Below are 23,562 nucleotides of genomic sequence, written 5' to 3' on the forward strand. Positions count from 1 at the left end.
TTTTTACTGCTAAAGACTATAACTGCAACAGAAATAATAGTATTTCTTACCCTAAATTGTGGGTGCTGGTGTTTGTGGATGATTGTGAAGAGAGTGGAGAGTTATGTTGTGGTCCTACTGGGCTGAGGTGGATGGTAGAGGTTCTGGTACTGAAGTTGATGGTTGTACTGTAGTGTGCATAAATTCTGTAATGGATTTCTGTTCTATTTTACCCTGAAGTACATTATACAACTGATGGTAAGGCATCAGTTGCTCTAGACACCGTTTCAGGGTCCTCTTCAGTGAAAAATTCTAACTAAGTCATTCAGTCAGCAGTCAAGTCAGTCACTCAGTAAGTCACTAAGTCAGTCACTCAGTAAGTCAGTAAGTCACTAAGTCAGTCACTCAGTAAGTCAGTAAGTCACTAAGTCAGTCACTCACTAAGTCACTCACTAAGTCAGTCACTCAGTAAGTCACTCAGTAAGTCAGTCACTCAGTAAGTCAGTCACTCAGTAAGTCAGTCACTCAGTAAGTCAGTAAGTCACTCAGTAAGTCAGTAAGTCAGTCACTCAGTAAGTCAGTAAGTCACTAAGTCAGTCACTCAGTAAGTCACTAAGTCAGTCACTAAGTCAGTCACTCAGTCAGTCACTCAGTAAGTCACTCAGTAAGTCACTCAGTAAGTCACTCAGTAAGTCACTCAGTAAGTCACTAAGTAAGTCACTAAGTAAGTCACTAAGTCAGTCACTAAGTCAGTAAGTCAGTAAGTCAGTAAGTCAGTAAGTCAGTAAGTCAGTAAGTCAGTCACTCAGTAAGTCAGTCACTCAGTAAGTCAGTCACTCAGTAAGTCAGTCACTCAGTAAGTCAGTCACTCAGTAAGTCAGTCACTCAGTAAGTCAGTAAGTCACTAAGTCAGTAAGTCACTAAGTCAGTAAGTCACTAAGTCAGTTGCTCAGTAAGTCAGTCACTCAGTAAGTCAGTAAGTCACTCAGTAAGTCAGTCAGTCACTCAGTAAGTCAGTAAGTCACTCAGTAAGTCAGTAAGTCACTCAGTAAGTCACTCAGTAAGTCAGTAAGTCACTCAGTAAGTCAGTAAGTCACTCAGTAAGTCAGTAAGTCACTCAGTAAGTCAGTAAGTCACTCAGTAAGTCAGTAAGTCACTCAGTAAGTCAGTAAGTCACTCAGTAAGTCAGTAAGTCACTAAGTCAGTCGCTCAGTAAGTCAGTCGCTCAGTAAGTCAGTCACTCAGTAAGTCAGTCACTCAGTAAGTCAGTCACTCAGTAAGTCAGTCACTCAGTCAGTCAGTCACTCAGTAAGTCAGTCACTCAGTAAGTCAGTCACTCAGTAAGTCAGTCACTCAGTAAGTCAGTCACTCAGTAAGTCAGTCACTCAGTAAGTCAGTCACTCAGTAAGTCAGTCACTCAGTAAGTCAGTCACTCAGTAAGTCAGTCACTCAGTAAGTCAGTCACTCAGTAAGTCAGTCACTCAGTAAGTCAGTCACTCAGTAAGTCAGTCACTCAGTAAGTCAGTCACTCAGTAAGTCAGTCACTCAGTAAGTCAGTCACTCAGTAAGTCAGTCACTCAGTAAGTCAGTCACTCAGTAAGTCAGTCACTCAGTAAGTCAGTCACTCAGTAAGTCAGTCACTCAGTAAGTCAGTCACTCAGTAAGTCAGTCACTCAGTAAGTCAGTCACTCAGTAAGTCAGTCACTCAGTAAGTCAGTCACTCAGTAAGTCAGTCACTCAGTAAGTCAGTCACTCAGTAAGTCAGTCACTCAGTAAGTCAGTCACTCAGTAAGTCAGTCACTCAGTAAGTCAGTCACTCAGTAAGTCAGTCACTCAGTAAGTCAGTCACTCAGTAAGTCAGTCACTCAGTAAGTCAGTCACTCAGTAAGTCAGTCACTCAGTAAGTCAGTCACTCAGTAAGTCAGTCACTCAGTAAGTCAGTCACTCAGTAAGTCAGTCACTCAGTAAGTCAGTCACTCAGTAAGTCAGTAAGTCAGTCACTCAGTAAGTCAGTCACTCAGTAAGTCAGTCACTCAAGTCAGTCAGTCACTCAGTAAGTCAGTCACTCAGTCAGTCAGTCAGTCACTCAGTAAGTCAGTCACTCAGTAAGTCAGTCACTCAGTAAGTCAGTCACTCAGTAAGTCAGTCACTCAGTAAGTCAGTCACTCAGTAAGTCAGTCATTCAGTAAGTCAGTAAGTCAGTCACTCAGTAAGTCACTAAGTCAGTCGCTCAGTAAGTCAGTAAGTCAGTCACTCAGTAAGTCAGTCACTCAGTAAGTCAGTCACTCAGTAAGTCAGTCACTCAGTAAGTCAGTAAGTCAGTCACTCAGTAAGTCAGTCACTCAGTAAGTCAGTCACTCAGTAAGTCAGTCACTCAGTAAGTCAGTCACTCAGTAAGTCAGTCACTCAGTAAGTCAAGTCACTCAGTAAGTCAGTCACTCAGTAAGTCAGTCACTCAGTAAGTCAGTCACTCAGTAAGTCAGTCACTCAGTAAGTCAGTCACTCAGTAAGTCAGTCACTCAGTAAGTCAGTCACTCAGTAAGTCAGTCACTCAGTAAGTCAGTCACTCAGTAAGTCACTAAGTCAGTCGCTCAGTAAGTCAGTCACTCAGTAAGTCAGTCACTCAGTAAGTCAGTCACTCAGTAAGTCAGTCACTCAGTAAGTCAAGTCACTCAGTAAGTCAGTCACTCAGTAAGTCAGTCACTCAGTAAGTCAGTCACTCAGTAAGTCAGTCACTCAGTAAGTCAGTCACTCAGTAAGTCAGTCACTCAGTAAGTCAGTCACTCAGTAAGTCAAGTCACTCAGTAAGTCAGTCACTCAGTCACTCAGTAAGTCAGTCACTCAGTAAGTCAGTCACTCAGTAAGTCAGTCACTCAGTAAGTCAGTCACTCAGTAAGTCAGTCACTCAGTAAGTCAGTCAGTCACTCAGTCAGTCACTCAGTCAGTCACTCAGCAACACTCGTATGCCTACTGGGTGTCGTGATTGCTTGGCAGATACAAGATATGGTAATTAAAAGATCAAAACACAATTCACAAACACAGCTAGCTTGTAGGAGAGAAGTGGAACTGAACAGCTGGGATGGTGGTGTTGGAAGTGTCAGGGGATGGTGGTGTTGTTAGTGTCAGGGGATGGTGGGAGGTCTCCCCTGCTGACCCACAACAAGGCGGCCACTTGAAGTAGGGAATGGCCGCCACCACGTGTCACAATGTCAAATTTATTCATTCTAGAGTATATATCAGGTTTCTATGTTATTTGTATTGTTTATTATGTCATATTACACGAATTTTGATAGATAAATAAGCTGTAGAGTTTATATTAGCATCATATTCCTCCCTCCTGAGAGCAGGAATTCCGCTGGAACAGATTAATCGCATTTCAATTGACTTAAATGAGGAAAACTGACTCGGCATACAAGCAGACCGGGATATGAGCAAGGTCATGGAACGGATTAAACTCGTAAGCCGAGGTTCCACTGTACATATCAAAAGGGAATTAAAATGAGTTCATATACAGTAGGACCCCCATATCAACAGGGGATATGTTTCAAGGACCTGCCATGGATACCAAAACCCTATATATAAGTCCTACACATACCTATAATAAAGTTTGATAAATTATGCACAATAAGTGGAAAATTATCACATTTTTCACTGATGGGAAGCACTTCACGTCTTCTCTTAGGCTTTGAAGAACTGCCAGCATCTCTACTTTTGTGCTTTGGAGCCATTATTATCCAAAATTAAGAAGTATTTTTGGGCCACAGTAAACCATGGATATGGAGCTTCTACTGTACATAGATACAGTACACCACTCCATGTAAACAAATTATCCATTCTCTGGCAACAAAATATCCAGTCAGACACAAACTTATTTTTTTTCTTTTTGATTTGTCACTTTCTCACTTTAACACTGACAATAGTCAGGTAACTTAATACTGGAACTTATAAGATAACTTAGCGAGACATTTATTAGGGCAACGTTTCACTGGCCAGGGCCTAGAACTTCAAACATACAACAACTTTTCACTGGAGATACTTCATACCACCACCACCACCCACTGCTCACTTCTTGCAGTGCATCACCCTCCCACCAGTGTTGCATGCATGAACAGCTGTCAAGCTAGTTTTAACCCTTTCAGGGTTGGTGCCATACTAGTACGGCTTGCACGCCAGGGTTGGTGCCGTACTAGTACCCATAAATTCTAGAGCCTTCAAATCTAGTGAGAGAAAGCTGGTAGGCCTACATATGAAAGAATAGGTCTATGTGGTCATTGTGCACGGTATAAAAAAATGCTGCAGCACACAGTGCAAAACAAGAAAAAAGAAACTGACTGTGTTTTTGCTTTAAAACAGCAACTTTGCAGTGTATTTTCGTATGCTATTTATGGCTGTATTCTAATTTTCCTGGTCTCATTTTATAGAATGAAAGACATATTACAGAAATTGAGATGATTTTGATTGGTTTCACAACGAAAAGTACCTTGAAATTGAGCTTAAAGTAGCAGAAATATTAAAATTTTGCCAAAAGTTCAAAAGTAAACAAATCATGCCACGCGTCCAGTACATGTCAACTGGCGAGTCTAATACAGTGAACCCCCGCCTTATGATCAGCTCCCAACTCGAACAATTATGTAAGTGTATTTTTGTAAGTGCTTTTGTACGTGTATTTTTGGGGGTCTGAAACGGACTAATCTAATTTACAATATTCCTTATGGGCACAAATTCGTTCGGTAACGGCACCCAAACAGACTTCTGGAATGAATTAATATCATAAGTCGAGGGTCCACTGTATTCTTTCACAAGTGCTCTGATATTATTTATACCATTTCTACACTAATGCTGTAGTCTGCATAACAGTAACTCTTCTATTTTTTTTTGTGAGAATAAAAATTCAAAGTGGAAAGCAAAAGAAATGTAAGAGAGGCTTGGGGACGTGACTAATGAACAGAATTTTTTTTATTTTAGTGCCAGGAATGTCTGTTGTTTATTCTGGACCCTATTTGGAAATTGACATTTGAAATTTGTGTGAAATTGGCAAAATTGCCAATTTCTGACCACTTTACTGGATAGTTGAAATCGGTAAATGTGTGGTTTCTTGTACTCATTCGCTAGAAAAAAATGGAGTTCTAGCAAAATAGTTATGATTTTTGTCAACTGGTACATTGGAATTGGCCGAAAATAGGGCTCAAAGTGGGCGAAATCGTCGAGACCACTAACTTTGCGAGGGCATAATTCCGTAAGTTTTCCATCAAATTTCATACGTTTGGTGTCATTATGATCGGGAAAAGATTCTCTATAATTTCATAAGAAAAAATAATTTTTTTTTTTTTCGAAAAATTTTCGACCCTGAGAACAAGTTTAGGAGAGGGCCTGCCGACCCTGAAAGGGTTAAACAATTTGCAATATAACTGTGGATAAATCTAGACTATTTTCTTCAAGCTCAGGTTTTCCCTCCAAGGTGAGACCAGAGTATGAAAGTATGCACAAAACCAATAAACTGATGGGGGCTGGGTTAGCAGCCCCTCTTAGTGGTAGGCAATAAAAATGGACAGGTGCTGGACCAAACAAATCTGCAATTAAGCAGACTTGGTCCACTTTATCAGTGAAACAACCAGGCCAAATAGCTGTGTGATATAGTGGCTTTAGTCTACTACTGCATTGCTACTGTAATCAGGCACCCCATTAAGCAGACATGTTGAGCCTTTGTCAGTTTTATCCAATATTATCTTCTTTGTGGGGATCTGTTTTATCGAAGTTTTACTGTATCTTCAGCATACCAAAAATATTTCAGCATTTAACTATAATGAACATATCACTAAGTAAACACTAAGTTGACATTGCTGCACTCCTAGTCACTAGCATAACACTACAAACTTCTACAACTTCCCAGAGTACATAACCATAAACAATTGCAGACCTGATCAAAAGTGTGGGGAAGCAGCAATTGTATTCATTTGACCTGCACCAGAGACAAGCTCAGTGAATACATAACTGCAAAATTCACAACCAAGAACTTAAAGACCCCACTAACATTAGGAGCTGTCTACAGGTCACCACGTACAAACATAATTAACTTCGGAGAGCACTGTAAGGACCTAATCATTAACAATAAATTAAATAAACAGCTGGAGATTTTTATATCAACCTTATTTAATCAGAAGACTCCCCCCCCCCCCACCAATAACAAGTATATACACCCCTGCTGGATGCTCAATCCCCTAAAACTTAAAAGCCTCTTGTACCCTTTCTCCCCAACCATTCCTAGGATGACCCCCTCCCCCTCAATACTGTCCACCCCAGATTTATACATCCTCTTCATCTACCTATCACTATTCATCGTTTCTACATTCCCAAACCACCTCAAGAATCCCTCCTCAGCTCTCTGAATTATACCCTTAGTCACTCTCACACTGGCTTTTAATTTCTACACTGAATTTTTTGCATGATATTCACGCCACACACTGCATGATATCTTCGCTGCCTTGATCCTCCTTTACACTGCAGCATTCAGAAACCATGCATCATATGCACATAAAAGTGTTGGCACCACTATATTCTGGTACAATCCCTTTTCTGCCTCCAAAGATAAACCCCTTTTTTGTTACAAATGATATATACTGTAACACCAACAAATTGACACATGGGCAGGAGGATAAGTCTCTTAGCCTAATGCAGAGACAAGTGGCCAGAGGCTTATACATATACTGGAAAGTGAGATTTAACAATTTGGAGATAGTCACTGGTGAGATGGGCCCACATTACTGTATGGCCGCCATAGACAATTTTTGGTTGTGTGGTTATGGTACCATCATTTATAGCATTATTCGGATGTTAGTTTGTTGTCTCTGTTTTTAACTGTTGACCTGCAACACTGCGGTCACAGCAATTGAAAGTTATTTTGACTTAATCGCTTGAAAACTGTCTCTGCATTTGTTAAGAACAAATTAAGTTTCAACCTAGGTGATAGGGAGGTGTTTTAGTACAAATTGCTCCTGAATATTTGAGGTGCAGTCAGTAAAGTTTTGTTTTATTACAGAGTATGGGATGATGACTGTTTTATAACTCAATGTGAAGAACAAACTTCACTGAATAGTGACAGCTGTGTTACCAACAGAGTGGATATCTGTGACAGTTTGCCTAGTCAGCATCATTTACTTTAATATCTCACTCTCTAAAACACTGAATGAGATCTCTTGACCAATCAAGGTCACAAGTACTGTGTAGATGGCATGGTCTGTAAAGTAAGCCTCAGGATTTGTTGTCTGGAAGGTGAAGAATTTTGTTTATTGTCAGTGTTCAAGACTTCTTGCACAGGGGATAGTTCTTAAGTGATGTATTTTTTAGTGTGAGAGCAAGTCATAGCTTCAGCATCATTTTTCTGTTGTCAAGGTCTTTTGACATATGACCATTTAGCCAGTGTCTTTTGATGTGCAGACAATCCATGAATCATTGATGTGTCATGGAAGAAACCTGTTCCATGGTCATGGTAGAGTGAGGAGGGGTCTGAGGCACCTGAAAGAATTGGTAGAATGCTGGTATTGGGTTTGGGCAACCACTTTATTGCTATTTCCAAGACCTGAAGAAGTTCCATTGCTGTGAATGGGTCAGTAGAGGGTGTTGCAGTAACTACTAATCCAGAATAAGAGGTCTCATTTATCACGAGGCAGAAAATAGGAGGCCACATTCTCACCCTGAACCACAATTACCTCTACTGTAACAGACATTACCGAGTCCTGGAAACAAAGATAATACCTTCAGAATGGACAGAAAGACTTCACAAAGCCATCTGTTTAGACAAGCACTAACTGCACAATTCCCTTACAGTTAATAATGGTGGCAGGATAACTGGAAAGAACACTGGGAGACATACTTTCAATCACTGCTCCTGGATCTGAGGGCACCTTGCACAACTACTTTCACCATCCAAGGTGGTCATGCAGTAAGGAGGCTGCAGGGTGAAATGATTACAACAGTATAGCAGACCCCAGCTCAGTGATCTAGACAGTGACTGGAAAAGTGGTTCATCAAGCACACACAAAAAAAAAAAAAAAAAAAAAAATTTAGACTGATTCTTATTTGTTAAAATAGATGTCCATGTTATAACTTGAAATGAGGGCCGCAATGATAATATTCCATACCTAATTCTTATTAATTTTTCCATAAAATTTAAAAAAATATGTACGTACTCACCAAAGATGGGTCTTATATTTAGTACAAGAACAGTACTATCATACCCTCCATTTCATGAGCACATAAAAAATTATAAAAACATTATAAAATTATCAAAATATCAAGAGAACTTTAGACAAAACATGTTTGTTATTATTAGGTTGAAGGGTTTTGATGGCCTCTGTCGTTAATTTGTTGTGTTAAAATGTTATGACGACCTAAGAGTTATTGCAACCTTTTACCCAAACAATAAGAGAGCCTAGGGACAAATACAACCTTTTAGACCAGTGATTCCCAAATTAGGTGGTGGAAAGATCCAGGGAAGCATTGAGGAATTTTGAATTTGCAGTAAACCTAATACCAAGAAATGGTGTGTTGGTATGTGTGTGGGGGCAGTGAGGGGGTGCACTAGGAATATGGCCCAGGAGCCAAGGAGGTGGCAGTCTGAACTGCTGCTTTAGACCAAAGTACATGTGTTTCCTGATAACTTCTCTCAGTATTTTGAAAATCATTCCAAAATACTCATAAAACAGGGTAAAACATTACTATGCCTCTACTAAACAGTGAATTCATCTCTGAAGAAGGCAGCGAGGAATGGCGGATGGCATGGGTTAATATGCCACTGTTCTCTCAGACATTTAACCCTGATGGCATAGAAGAAGGTAGAGGATAGGTAATCTGACTGTCAGATGCTGACCCAGAAAACATCAGATTTGCTCCAATCTGTGATTTATGAAAAGTAGTAAGGACATCTCAAAGTTGGGTAAGCTACTGGTGAGTACATATTCAAGGTTACAAGTAGTGCTGTATTGGTGAACATTATTTGAGTTAGTGTCACCATAAACAAAATAAAAAACAGCTGTCATAATGTTCAAGGGAAAGCACTAAACTTACAAGGGTCATACAATGCCTGAGGAATGGGAGGATATTAGACTGCATACAAGAGGAGGATAGCTCTATTTACCTAGTTCGAAAGACCTTTACCAGCACCAAGGAACCCTCTTAGGAGGGTACATAAAATAATTAGGCAAGGCAATATGGCATCGCCACTGACAAATCGAAGGGTGATGTACGATGTATGGCATTATCACCAGCTTCTTGACTTAAAAGATCGAACTTAAATAATACACCAAATCCTCGGACCTGTGGACATGCACAAAAGAATTTAAAAACCAAAAAGAACCACAACTTCTGTTAGGTATTACATATTTTATAGATTTTGTACTAGGTGCACCCCAGGCCTATTTGTGTTGGGCTATGAAGATTGTTTAAACTAGCAGAAGGTTATGGTCTCTAATGATCCATTATTTATATGAGCTATTACTTTTTCTCTGGTTTAAAACAGAGAGAAAGATAATCTCCAATGACTAAAAATTACTTGATAAACCCATAATAACAGATTAACCCTTAAACTGTCCAAACGTAGATCTATTTTTTTTTTTACATTTGAAAGCACATAAAATAAAACATAGATCTGTGTTCAGGGCACTAGTGGTGCAAATGTAGATCTATGTTTGGACTGCTTAAGAATTAAATACCAAGCAGACTCTCCTTTCAGGTTCTGACCAGGTAACATGATATAACATGGCAGTGTCTTGAATGAACTCGCTTGTCTGATGTTTTCTTCTGTCACTGTTGCAAAGGGAAGACCACTGAAATGCCTATCATAGAGGACAGCTACTCTATTACTGTATACCCACCACAATAGTACTGACACTAAATAAGAAGTTCTTTCTTTAAATTCTTATATATATCAACAGGTTAGGGGCCCTCTGCCATGAGGAACTTATTCACTGTGCACTGTGCTCTTATTAAATTTGGCAGTCATCTGCACAGTTGCTACTCTGTGGTGTTATCTTGGCATTCATCTATGTAGCTGCTCCTGTGTTGCTATCTTGGCATTCAACGGTGCAATTGCTACTGTGGTGTCATCTTTGGCAGTCATCTGTGCAGGTGCTATTGTGGTGTCATCTTTGCATCTCGGGATAATTTCAGAGTTTGGTATGAATCTCAGCAGTTCATAAGATTTTTTGCCAGCTACTGATTTAAAATCAAACACTTAAAGATGACATTACTTTCTAGTTCTGGAAATTCACTAATATTTTTTTGTAAAGCCAATCCTAAACAAATTCTTCTGGACATACCTGATATGGGGCATCATGCAGTGTATGGGGAGGGGCACGGGCAAGAGGTGTGTGGGTAGATCGACTGGAGTTCAAAGTGTCTGTGAGTAGAGTCTTGAACTGTGCTAAGGCAGCCTGAGCCCACAATGCTGGCCCACATTCCACACAATATCTGTAAAATACTACAATGATTACTACAGTTTTCCCTAAAATTGCCTCCTTACCACCAACTAAATTCTTCCGTTATATTCTCAAGCTGCTACCCTTAAATCAATGTTGCATCTTTGCAACCACTGCCATGTAATTTGAGTCAATTTCCATTAGCTATGTACCAGTCAACTGTACATTTGTTTAAAGGTATTTTAGGAACTATTTTTTTTTTTTTTTCAACAAGTCGGCCGTCTCCCACCGAGGCAGGGTGACCCAAAAAAGAAAGAAAATCCCAAAAAAGAAAATACTTTCATCATCATTCAACACTTTCATCACACTCGCACATTATCACTGTTTTTGCAGAGGTGCTCAGAATACAACAGTCTAGAAGCATACACATATAAAGATACACAACATATCCCTTCAAACTGCCAATATCCCAAACCCCTCCTTTAAAGTGCAGACATTGTATTTCCCATTTCCAGGACTCAAGTCCGACTATATGAAAATAACCGGTTTCCCTGAATCCCTTCACTAAATATTACCCTGCTCACACTCCAACAGATCGTCAGGTCCCAAGTACCATTCGTCTCCATTCACTCCTATCTAACACGCTCACGCACGCTTGCTGGAAGTCCAAGCCCCTCGCCCACAAAACCTCCTTTACCCCCTCTCTCCAACCCTTTTGAGGACGACCCCTACCCCGCCTTCCTTCCCCTATAGATTTATATGCTTTCCATGTCATTCTACTTTGATCCATTCTCTCTAAATGACCAAACCACCTCAACAACCCCTCTTCTGCCCTATGACTAATACTTTTATTAACTCCACACCTTTTCCTAATTTCCACACTCCGAATTTTCTGCATAATATTTACACCACACATTGCCCTTAAACAGGACATCTCCACTGCCTCCAACCGTCTCCTCGCTGCTGCATTTACCACCCAAGCTTCACACCCATATAAGAGTGTTGGTACTACTATACTTTCATACATTCCCTTCTTTGCCTCCATAGATAACGTTTTTTGACTCCACATATACCTCAACGCACCACTCACCTTTTTTCCCTCATCAATTCTATGATTAACCTCATCCTTCATAAATCCATCCACCGACACATCAACTCCCAAGTATCTGAAAACATTCACTTCTTCCAAACTCCTCCTCCCCAATTTGATATCCAATTTTTCTTTATCTAAATCATTTGACACCCTCTATCTTATTTATATTTATATCTTATTTATATAAATTAAAAACTGCTCAAATGCAAGGTAACAGATAAACTTATAGAGTTTCACTTGCCTTGTAAATCAAACAAGCAATGAAGCACACTTCAGCTTATGAACTATGTTCCATCACACAATTTTGAAAATGGTTATGGATAATTACAACAGCAATGTAAAAACCACTGAAACTAGGAAAATGCTTCTTTAATGCAATAAAAAAGATCAATCTGACAAAGAATAATGTGCATACAATGTGAAGGAAAATTTAACGAGGCCAGAGCAGACACATCTACAAACTTAAAAACTGAGCCTTAGCTAACAGTCTTTCCTCAGAGCAGTGTATGGTTCACCCATGTACACATAAGTGTATTACACAGATTTAAAATGCAAATCCTGTACAAGACTCATGAATTAAGAGAGACTAGGCTGCATAAATGCAAGAATTATGTGGATTAAAGTAAAGGTTGGATGCGAGAAGTGGGTCATAATAAGTGTGTATGCACCTGGAGAAGAAAGGAATGCAGAGGAGAGAGAGAGAGATTTTGGGAGATGTTAAGTGAATGTATAGGAGCCTTTGAACCATGTGAGAGAGTAATTGTGGTAGGGGACCTGAATGCTAAAGTAGGAGAAACTTTTAGAGAGGGTGTGGTAGGTACGTTTGGGGTGCCATGTGTAAATGATAATGGGAGCCCTTTGATTGAACTTTGTATAGAAAGGGGTTTAGTTATAGGTAATACATATTTTAAGAAAAAGAGGATTAATAAGTATACAAGATATGATGTAGGGCGAAATGACAGTAGTTTGTTGGATTATGTATTGGTAGATAAAAGACTGTTGAGTAGACTTCAGGATGTACATGTTTATAGAGGGGCCACAGATATATCAGATCACTTTCTAGTTGTAGCTACACTGAGAGTAAAAGGTAGATGTGATACAAGGAGAATAGAAGCATCAGGGAAGAGAGAGGTGAAGGTTTATAAACTAAAAGAGGAGGCAGTTAGGGTAAGATATAAACAGCTATTGGAGGATAGATGGGCTAATGAGAGCATAGGCAATGGGGTCGAAGAAGTATGGGGTAGGTTTAAAAATGTAGTGTTAGAGTGTTCAGCAGAAGTTTGTGGTTACAGGAAAGTGGGTGCGGGAGGGAAGAGGAGCGATTGGTGAAATGATGATGTGAAGAGAGTAGTAAGGGAGAAAAAGTTAGCATATGAGAAGCTTTTACAAAGTAGAAGTTATGCAAGGAGGGAAGAGTATATGGAGAAAAAGAGAGAGGTTAAGAGAGTGGTGAAGCAATGTAAAAAGAGAGCAAATGAGAGAGTGGGTGAGATGTTATCAACAAATTTTGTTGAAAATAAGAAAAAGTTTTGGAGTGAGATTAACAAGTTAAGAAAGCCTAGAGAACAAATGGATTTGTCAGTTAAAAATAGGAGAGGAGAGTTATTAAATGGAGAGTTAGAGGTATTGGGAAGATGGAGGGAATATTTTGAGGAATTATTAAATGTTGATGAAGATAGGGAAGCTGTGATTTCGTGTATAGGGCAAGGAGGAACAACATCTTGTAGGAGTGAGGAAGAGCCAGTTGTGAGTGTGGGGGAAGTTCGTGAGGCAGTAGGTAAAATGAAAGGGGGTAAGGCAGCCGGGATTGATGGGATAAAGATAGAAATGTTAAAAGCAGGTGGGGATATAGTTTTGGAGTGGTTGGTGCAATTATTTAATAAATGTATGGAAGAGGGTAAGGTACCAAGGGATTGGCAGAGAGCATGCATAGTTCCTTTGTATAAAGGCAAAGGGGATAAAAGAGAGTGCAAAAATTATAGGGGGATAAGTCTGTTGAGTTCTCCATGGGGAAGTGGAACAGAATTCTTCCTCCGTAAGCCATGCGTGTTGTAAGAGGCAACTAAAATGCCGGGAGCAAGGGGCTAGTAACCTCTTCTCCTGTATATATTACTAAATGTAAAAGGAGAAACTTTCGTTTTTCCTTTTGGGCCACCCCGCCTCGGTGGGATGCGGCCGGTGTGTTGAAAGAAAGAAAGAAGTCTGTTGAGTATACCTGGCAAAGTGTATGGTAGAGTTATTATTGAAAGAAGTAAGAGTAAGACGGAGAATAGGATAGCAGATGAACAAGGAGGCTTTAGGAAAGGTAGGGGGTGTGTGGACCAGGTGTTTACAGTGAAACATATAAGTGAACAGTATTTAGATAAGGCTAAAGAGGTCTTTGTGGCATTTATGGATTTGGAAAAGGCGTATGACAGGGTGGATAGGGGGGCAATGTGGCAGATGTTGCAGGTGTATGGTGTAGGAGGTAGGTTACTGAAAGCAGTGAAGAGTTTTTACGAGGATAGTGAGGCTCAAGTTAGAGTATGTAGGAAAGAGGGAAATTATTTCCCAGTAAAAGTAGGCCTTAGACAAGGATGTGTGATGTCACCGTGGTTGTTTAATATATTTATAGATAGGGTTGTAAGAGAAGTAAATGCGAGGGTCTTGGCAAGAGGCGTGGAGTTAAAAGATAAAGAATCACACATAAAGTGGGAGTTGTCACAGTTTCTCTTTGCTGATGACACTGTGCTCTTGGGAGATTCTGAAGAGAAGTTGCAGAGATTGGTGGATGAATTTGGTAGGGTGTGCAAAAGAAGAAAATTGAAAGTGAATACAGGAAAGAGTAAGGTTATGAGGATAACAAAAAGATTAGGTGATGAAAGATTGGATATCAGATTGGAGGGAGAGAGTATGGAGGAGGTGAATGTATTCAGATATTTGGGAGTGGACATGTCAGCGGATGGGTCTATGAAAGATGAGGTGAATCATAGAATTGATGAGGGGAAAAGGGTGAGTGGTGCACTTAGGAGTCTGTGGAGACAAAGAACTTTGTCCTTGGAGGCAAAGAGGGGAATGTATGAGAGTATAGTTTTACCAACGCTCTTATATGTGTGTGAAGCATGGGTGATGAATGTTGCAGCGAGGAGAAGGCTGGAGGCAGTGGAGATGTCATGTCTGAGAGCAATGTGTGGTGTGAATATAATGCAGAGAATTCGTAGTTTGGAAGTTAGGAGGAGGTGCGGGATTACCAAAACTGTTGTCCAGAGGGCTGAGGAAGGGTTGTTGAGGTGATTCGGACATGTGGAGAGAATGAAGCGAAACAGAATAACTTCAAGAGTGTATCGGTCTGTAGTGGAAGGAAGGCAGGGTAGGGGTCGGCCTAGGAAAGGTTGGAGGGAGGGGGTAAAGGAGGTTTTGTGTGCGAGGGGCTTGGACTTCCAGCAGGCATGCTTGAGCGTGTTTGATAGGAGTGAATGGAGACAAATGGTTTTTAATACTTGACGTGCTGTTGGAGTGTGAGCAAAGTAACATTTATGAAGGGGTTCAGGGAAACCGGCAGGCTGGACTTGAGTCCTGGAGACAGGAAGTACAGTGCCTGCACTCTGAAGGAGGGGTGTTAATGTTGCAGTTTAAAAACTGTAGTGTAAAGCACCCTTCTGGCAAGACAGTGATGGAGTGAATGATGGTGAAAGTTTTTCTTTTTCGGGCCACCCTGCCTTGGTGGGAATCGGCCAGTGTGATAATAAAAAAAAAAAATAGGCTGCAGTTCACAAATCCTTGTAACAATCCACACAGGTTTAGCATTTCATGAAATACACGGACAGTGCAAATGATCTGTGAATGAAGATGCTCACGACTTCTAGCAAAGGTGAATTAGTGCCTTCTTCTTTGGAGATTTCTAGCTTTAATAAGGTCACTCAACCAATACAGGTTTGACACAAGGGCTCTCAGTACAGAATGATGAATATGAAAAACTATTTCTGCAAAGTATGGTTTACACTCGATTAAAAAAAAAAAAAAATAGGCGACATTATTGACATACTTTATAGATAGCCCCCGGTTATGCAGAACTTGCCATTTACTGTTTTCAGGCAGATAAATAATTGAACTGTACTATCTGAGGGAGACTCAGATAATACAATTCTGTTAGGTTTAGGTTTAGCCTTTCAGTTCTTATGGTTCCTTTGTCATGTACTTTGTTCCATGGGCACAGTGTGACAGTAGATCCTTTGAGAGACACTGAAGTTCCTCAGTGGTTAGTAGTATTTGAACATTTTCCAGGATGGGACATCAAGGCAAGTGATACTGAATACTCTCCCCCCCCCTCCCAAAAAAAAAGAACAATCATGCTTTTATTCAACTAGAGAATCTGAAATTCTTATTGAAAACACATTACCAATTGCCTTTTTACAAAAAGGAAGAATGAAAGAAGGTAAAGCAGCTAAGAGAGATGCAATTAAAACAAAGATGTTAAAAGCAGGTGGATATAGAGACCTGGAGTGGTGGGTATACTGTATTTGTTAAATACATGCATACATGAAAAAAAGGAAATACCTAAAGTTTGTCAGAAAGCATGCATGTTTTAACTGGGAGAAGTGCTAAACCCATAGGGATCATATAGTGCTAGGGAAACAGAAGGACACACGACCATAACACAAGACACACATCACTTTTTGATGTACCCCGTGTCTTTATCACACTGTAAAAACTATGCACATAGGGGCCCCCAAAATTTGGAATTCATTACCAGTAAATACTAAAGTAACCCAGTCTGAACATCACTCTAAGACTTCTCAAAAACCACCTACTCACCCTAAACTAAATACTTAATACTAAATATTTAACTTTACCAAAAAATCTCCCAATTACCTAAATCTTAAAACTTCAAAACTAGATGTCCAAAGATCATACATTACATAAAACTACATTGTAGTATAAATACCTACCCAAAACACTACTGCCTTACACCCAATTGTAATATTCTCATACTGTAAACTACTTTCAACAACTCACAATGTCATATTCCCATAATATAATTTAAATATTTACTATTGATATACAAAACCTACAAAATACTCTCAACCTGTCCCAATGTAATATCCCCGGATTATAATTTGAGTAAACATACTGTCTACTATAAATAAAAACTGATGTACAACTTAAACTACGATCAATTTCTCTAGTATTCAGTAGTCTGTAAGCCATTAAATTTAGTCTGCTCATAATGCCAAGGCATGATAGTGGCTCTCTTTGCACTGCAACTCATTACTGTAATCATAATCTCAATGTAATCTTGCAAGGAAATAAAAATTTGTATTTGAGGGCAATCAGATTTGATCCAAGACAGAGGAGAAGTCCAATTCTCTGAATCAATAGCTCCTCACCAGCATTAACTGTGACCTATGTAAATTTACCGTGGGAACCAAACTGTGACTCACATAAATTTAAGTGCAATTTTGTTGCCTTCAAATTTGGCATCTACCAACATTTTATGTCTTGGCTCAACTGATGACCAGACAGGTCCAAGCACTGCATCCTGGGTAACGGTGCTTCTTCAACACATACAGAAGGTGCGAGATGTGTCATGTTGCATCTATGTGAATGTTTCAAGGAGTATCAAACCTTGAAGCAAATCTAATATAATGAGAGAGAGGGATGGGGGGGTGTGATGAGCTGGAGAGACAGAAGGTAGGTGGATGATGGGGGAGTGAGGGTGGTTGGAAGGAAGAAGGGAGACTACATGTGTACAAGGCACAGGTGACAGGAAACTGAAAAAAAAGGTGTGTATATGTTAAGTCTACAATTCTTTACCAATCTCTGCCTTGCCTTGCTTGGCCTGCCTATCTTGCACTCCTTGTCCTGCCATGCTCTGGCAGGGCAAGCCAGTGTAGACAGTAGGCCTTCACTGTACATACATACTTGAGAACATCAACTGCATCTCATACAACTGACAACTTTCGTGACTTCTCAATATCTTCATCATCACTACCTTGTTCTTCTATCCTAATAGACCCCTCTCAATTTCTGCATCACTCAACTCTGGTAACCAATATCACCACTTTCTACTAACCACGCTATTACATCTTCCTCTAACTTTCGTTTCTCCCACCCTCTGAAGGGTGTAATCAAATCACTGGCCTCAAACCCCTCCAAGTCCAGCTCAGTATCAAGGTTATATAAAAAAAAATTCCAACCATTAGTTATTTTGTCCATTTTGGTTCCTTCAATGATGTTGCTACATTGAAGATGGCAGACTACAGGTTACACCTTTTGATGTTGTTGAACGTGTGAAGGCCTCTAGTATCTCTTTCAAAAGCTTCCTCCTCCTCGATTACTACCAGTCCATCTACTGGATGGTCTCGCTTTACAGCATTTCGCTAATACAGCAGTTTTCAATTATATTCATTCTTCAGTTATTCAGACTTTTTACAATAAATATATTCACCACTCCTTGTAAGCTAAGGATGAAAATATTTTAAGGTAAGTAATGTGTTCTCCATGGGGAAATGGAAAAGAGACGACTAAAATGAGAGGAGCAAGGGGCTAGTAACCCCTTCTCCTGTATAAATTACTAAATTTAAAAAGAGAAACTTTCATTTTTCTTCTTAGGTTACCCTGCCTTGGTGGGATAGAGTAAATGTTATCAGATTTTTATATGCATCTGAAAGTGAAAAAAGGTTATGATTCACTTTACAGTGATTTTTGCTTTACAACGGTAGCCAGGAACCTAACCTGCTGTATAAGCAGGGTCCTGCTGTGTATACTAGTGCAGCCTCTTGCAGGCTGCAATAACCTCCTGATCCATAAGTTGGATCAGGAAGGTGGTATCAGGAGGCAGAAACATGACCGTGTACTTCAGGGACAAAATGTAGAAAAAAAGACAGTTACCAAATACTTTCTTTTTTCAACAAACCGGCCATATCCCACCAAAGCAGAGTGGCCCAAAAAGAAAAACAAAAGTTTCTCTTTTTAACTTTAGTAATATATACAGGAGAAGCCCCTTGCTCCCGACATTTTGGTTGCCTCTTACGACACATGGCTTATGGAGGGAGAATTCTGTTCCACTTCCCCATGGAGATAAGAGGAAATAAACAAGAACAAAAACTAGTAAGAAAATAGAAGAAAACCCAGTGGAGTGTGTACATATATATATGCTTGTACATGCACGTGTAGTGTGACCTAAGTTAAAGTAGAAATAGCAAGATGTACCCGAAATCTTGCATGTTTATGAGACAGAAAAAAAGACACCAGCAATTCTACCATCATGTAAAACAATTACAGGCTCTCATTTTTCACTCACTTGGCAGGATGGCAGTACTTCCCTGGGTGGTTGCTGCCAACAACCTACTACCTAGGAGTTGCCAAACACATGTACATCCTTGTCAAACCAGCCTTTCTAATCCTTGTAATAATTAATTGGGAACTCATTCATGTCAAATTTACACTGAGAATTATCAGCATTAACACAGCACAATGCTCAGAAGCAGTCTTTACTGAGGTTACGGCCTTGTATTCTTCCTTTATGCTGAGAGGCTAGTGTATTGGACAGCAGTGAATGAAAAACAAGTCATCAGAATTAAACAGCTGAGATAGTGGGAGCTTCTCACTACCTATCAAATGATGTAACATTAATCTGAAAAGATCAACTTTTGTCTATAGGTGCACTACCAGCCTCACCATAAATCTTCACATTACTCAAACTATGATCATTACAGAAGTGCCAGAGCCACCCATCACTTGCTTGAAACTCTAAGCTCATATGTTTTACCAGCCTATGAGCAGCAAAGTGAAGATCAACATCACGAAAATTAACACCAACAGTGTTATGCTGCTTCTTCAAGCTTTTAATTATGGACTGTTTTCATAACCTTTCTAGGGCCAACTGTTGAACTTCTATGGCTAGCATCTACACTAAATTTAAAAGCATATACTGTCTCCTAGGTAGTAGGTTGGTAGACAGCAACCGCCCAGGGAGGTACTACCGTCCTGCCAAGCGAGTGTAAAACGAAAGCCTGTAATTGTTTTACATGATGGTAGGATTGCTGGTGCCCTTTTTTCTGTCTCATGAACATGCAAGATTTCAAGTATGTCTTGCTACTTCTACTTACACTTAGGTCACATTACACATACATGTACAAGCATATATATACATACACACCCCTCTGAGTTTTCTTCTATTTTCTTTCTAGTTCTTATTCTTGTTTATTTCCTCTTATCTCCATGGGGAAGTGGAACAGAATTCTTTCTCCGTAAGCCATGCATGTTGTAAGAGGCGACTAAAATGCCGGGAGCAAGGGGTTAGTAACCTCTTCTCCTGTATATATTACTAAATGTAAAAGGAGAAACTTTTGTTTTTTCCTTTTGGGCCACCCCGCCTTGGTGGGATACGGCCGGTGTGTTGAAAGAAAGAATACTAAGTCTGTCCTTGCTTCTATGGATAGCAGACACTGTTTCTGAACACTATCTTCTTCACATGCCAATGCCACTGAGACACCAGACTTAGTTCAAGTTTCTGCTTAGCAATGAGAACCACACACTTCCTCTTGATCCATCACTGGCTTTCAAAGCCACTGTCAATTGCACTTTACTTAATATGTTCATAAAATCGCATAAAATACTAAATCCAGGGAAAACTAGACTGAATGACAAGTGTCTGCATGAGTGAGCACAAACTAGTGCAGAAGGCCTAAGGCTCTAGGAAAAATAAAAAACAGGCAGGTCGTGGGCATGGCTGCTCTGCCACATACTAGACAAATGCCTGAGTCATTAGGCTTGGCCAAATGCTTCAGACGGCAACTGGACACTCTCACTACAGACAAAATCATACTTGAAGACTTTCCCATTTTGTCCAATGCATCCAACATTTGCATGAAGAAAAATGCTTGCAATGTCCAAAACTGCCCAAATTCAATAACGAGAGAATCTATCAATGAGGGGTCTTACTGTAGGTATGTGACAATGGTAACAGTTGTGTGATGAGGTAGATACAACCAAGTCTAATTATGACCACCAATGTGAATAAGTGATAGCACATTATTCTCAAAAAAATATTCTGATGTATTAGCTCCAGGAACTCACAAGAATAGTGCTTCAGTTGCAATCAATCCAATGAAATCACCACATACACGATGATGACAATTCTTCTTCTTTGCAAAGGATTCAATAAGAGAACCAGAAAGTTTGGATTTCAAGTGTAACCTTTGGCTCAGTTACCATGGCACAAACTCTTTCAGGTAATTCCTTGAGTGTTGAATTTAAGCAAGAATGCTGATAATTTCTTTATCTGAACAAGATAAAAGGTCAACCAAAGCTATTCCAGGTAGGATCTTTGTTGATTCTGAGACCACAAAAACAGGATCAGCAGGAAAACAGGAAGCCACGGAAGTCTTAGCCCTCTATTTCTCTTCAGCAGCATTATCCACTGAAATTGCAGGTTTTGGCATGACAATCAGAACCCACTAATCCTGAACTACAGTGTTCACTCCATGGTTATTAATCCTGTTTCTTTTTCGGGTCACTGCCTCGGTGGGAGATGGCCAGTATGTAAAAAAAAATTTGCTTCTTCAATGCCTTTTTATCGGCGTTAATAACAAAAGGCCTCACAATTCACTGCTAAGCTTAGATGGCTTCTCATCCACTTAAAGCTTTTTAAGGAAAATCATTCAAAACATTGCCACTGCACCAAATATGGCCACAAACATTATCCACCAATAATCCCTGAAAGTCAGAATGCTTACCCTCCAATGAACAACATCCACTCTAAGCACACATTCACTACACAATCAGCAAAAACCAATTTAATGCCTACACATGAACTTATAATTATCATTTAAATTGACACAGGCAAAAAGAAACCAAATCACTACAAAAGGCACATTAAGTGCCATAGCATTTTTTGCAACTAACCTCATACACAGGACACCCAGTCTTTCCTTTCATACCCCATATTTATGAAGACCTTAACCAGACTGAAAACTCAAAGCAAATAACCTGTCTGGAGTAAACCCCCAGACAGTGCTGCTTCCATTTGTGCCACTTAGATGTAACTGTCTGCAAGGCTGCCACAAGCAGGTGGGACACAAGTTGATTACACTCTAAAGTGAAACCCCAAAGTACATCAGCAAAATACCTTTTCACTTACTAACACTGCAGATGTTAAATTTTTCTTATGATGTTGAGCTTAGAAGCAGTGGAGGCCAACCTCTCTGGTTATGATACAACCACTGACCAAAGATGTCTTTAAAGTCCTGCCTAGTCTGACTTTTCCTTTGAGTTCCCCTTCTTTCTTTAATATTTTTCTGAATCTGCTGTTCAGATTTAGTTTGCAATTTTCTTAGTTAACCTTATCACTGTCTCTTACATAGACATTCATGACTGGTGCCCGTGTTGCTTGCATAAATCCACGTTTTGGGCACAGTGCTCTCAAATATGCTGTGAGTGGTAATTTTGTCCTAGACATGAAAGAATGTGTCTGAGCAGTGAGTGTGCATAATATAAAAAAAAATCCTGCCCCATGCAGAACATGAAAGGAAAAGCAAACCCCCGGCCATGTGCTTGGGGCTTCCTGACAATAAAATGGTCAAGTCTAAATACTTGTAATATTTGTAACTGCAAGAAAGAGGCCTGTTTCATCACAATTGAACACTTGTTGGGGGACAAATTTTTCAGCCTCTACATAATTTTGGAATTCACGCACAAATTTTACAGCTGCTTGTTTGTTGGAACTGGCAGCCTCACCATGCCTTACAACACTGTGTATGCCACATCGCTTCTTTAATTTTTTGAACCAGCCTTTGCTGGCCTTAAATTCACTAACATCAGCATTTGTTCCAGGCATTTTCTGTATGAGATCATCATGCAACTGCCTTGCCTTTTCGCAACTTATCAACTGCACAATACTATCTCCCGCTAATTGTTTCTCACTGATCCACACCAACAACAATTTCTCCACTTGTTCAATTTCTTGTGATCTCTGTTTCGTTATCACATTTACTCCTTTTGCAACATCAGCTTCCTTGATTTCTTTTTCCTTCGCCACAATGGAACTGATGGCGCCTTCCCATACATCCTGGCGAGGTCAGCAACATGTTATGATACTATCATTCTTGTACGATTTCTTTCTTCAATTCTACGGTGTTCCTCACTTTCTTTACCAAAGGATTGGCACTAGTAGCTTTCTTTGGGCCCATGGTGGCTTATTTAGCAGTCACACACAATAAACAAGTCCAAAAACAATGGATTATTACGAAATGTTTCGTATGACCTCGCAGGATATGTTCACTCACCGAGAAACAACACGACGCTGCCTGAGAATGTGTGTGGGAGGCAATTGTGTCTGTGCTGGGCACTGGACAGGTTCCATACCATTGATGAAAACGGAGAAAATCAAAGAAAACAGAGGCAATATTTTGACAAAAAAAAGTCAGCGATAACAGAGACGAAAAGAGAGGGTCCACTGTAATGTCTTAAATTTCAAGTCTCTTTTGTGTAGGTTATTTGTGCATTCTTCCAGTCAAGGTATTGCATCTTTTTTTATTCTTTAGTAAATTTGAAATGTATGCAATACTGTACCCTCTGATGGCCAAGTACAATGATTGTGAAATTTAAAAGAAATTTTGGCAAGAGAACCGCCAGGAAAAGACTATCAACTTTTATATATACACCACTTTATCAAATTCAAATAAATAAATAGGATATACATGTAAATAATTATGGCATCAACTGAAGCTATGGCAACTCCAGCCAAGCTTTCCCCTCACCCTTAGAGTATAAGTCATAAAGTACACACTTAATCCAGTGTCCTCTGTCACCAGCAGCCAGATGGTATGGGTAGAAGTCCATCTCGAGCTGACATATGGCAACCTGCAGTACCGCTCCTGAAGACAAGTCTGGGTGACTTGACCGTCCCGCTGAAAGCACAAATGCTAAAGGTAAGTTTGATTTTTGTAACCATTAATTAAAAATGTTTAGCCCATTTCCTGTACACATTTGTGTCATATAGTAAAAAATACACACATCCTATTAGGAACCAATATGAACACATGTTTCACTTATTGGCTGCACCAATACTTAAGACTTTGGTAGGAGAATTCTACT

The 23,562-nt window shown here is 39.8% G+C and overlaps 1 protein-coding gene across 1 annotated transcript in view; it reads right to left on the reverse strand.

The window, feature by feature from the left end:
- The window catches only part of LOC128688472 (bridge-like lipid transfer protein family member 3B), a 272,927-nt gene that overhangs the window by 172,956 nt on the left and 76,409 nt on the right, over positions 1-23,562 (reverse strand). Inside the window, exons 8-9 of the mRNA XM_070084750.1 lie at positions 23,255-23,375; positions 10,293-10,443 (exon numbers count right to left, since the gene is read on the reverse strand). Of these exons, the coding sequence (XP_069940851.1) occupies positions 10,293-10,443; positions 23,255-23,375 (272 nt within the window). The remainder of the gene's footprint in view (positions 1-10,292; positions 10,444-23,254; positions 23,376-23,562) is intronic.

The sequence above is a fragment of the Cherax quadricarinatus genome, chromosome 13, assembly GCF_038502225.1.
Source record: "Cherax quadricarinatus isolate ZL_2023a chromosome 13, ASM3850222v1, whole genome shotgun sequence".
NCBI classification, from domain to species: domain Eukaryota; kingdom Metazoa; phylum Arthropoda; class Malacostraca; order Decapoda; family Parastacidae; genus Cherax; species Cherax quadricarinatus.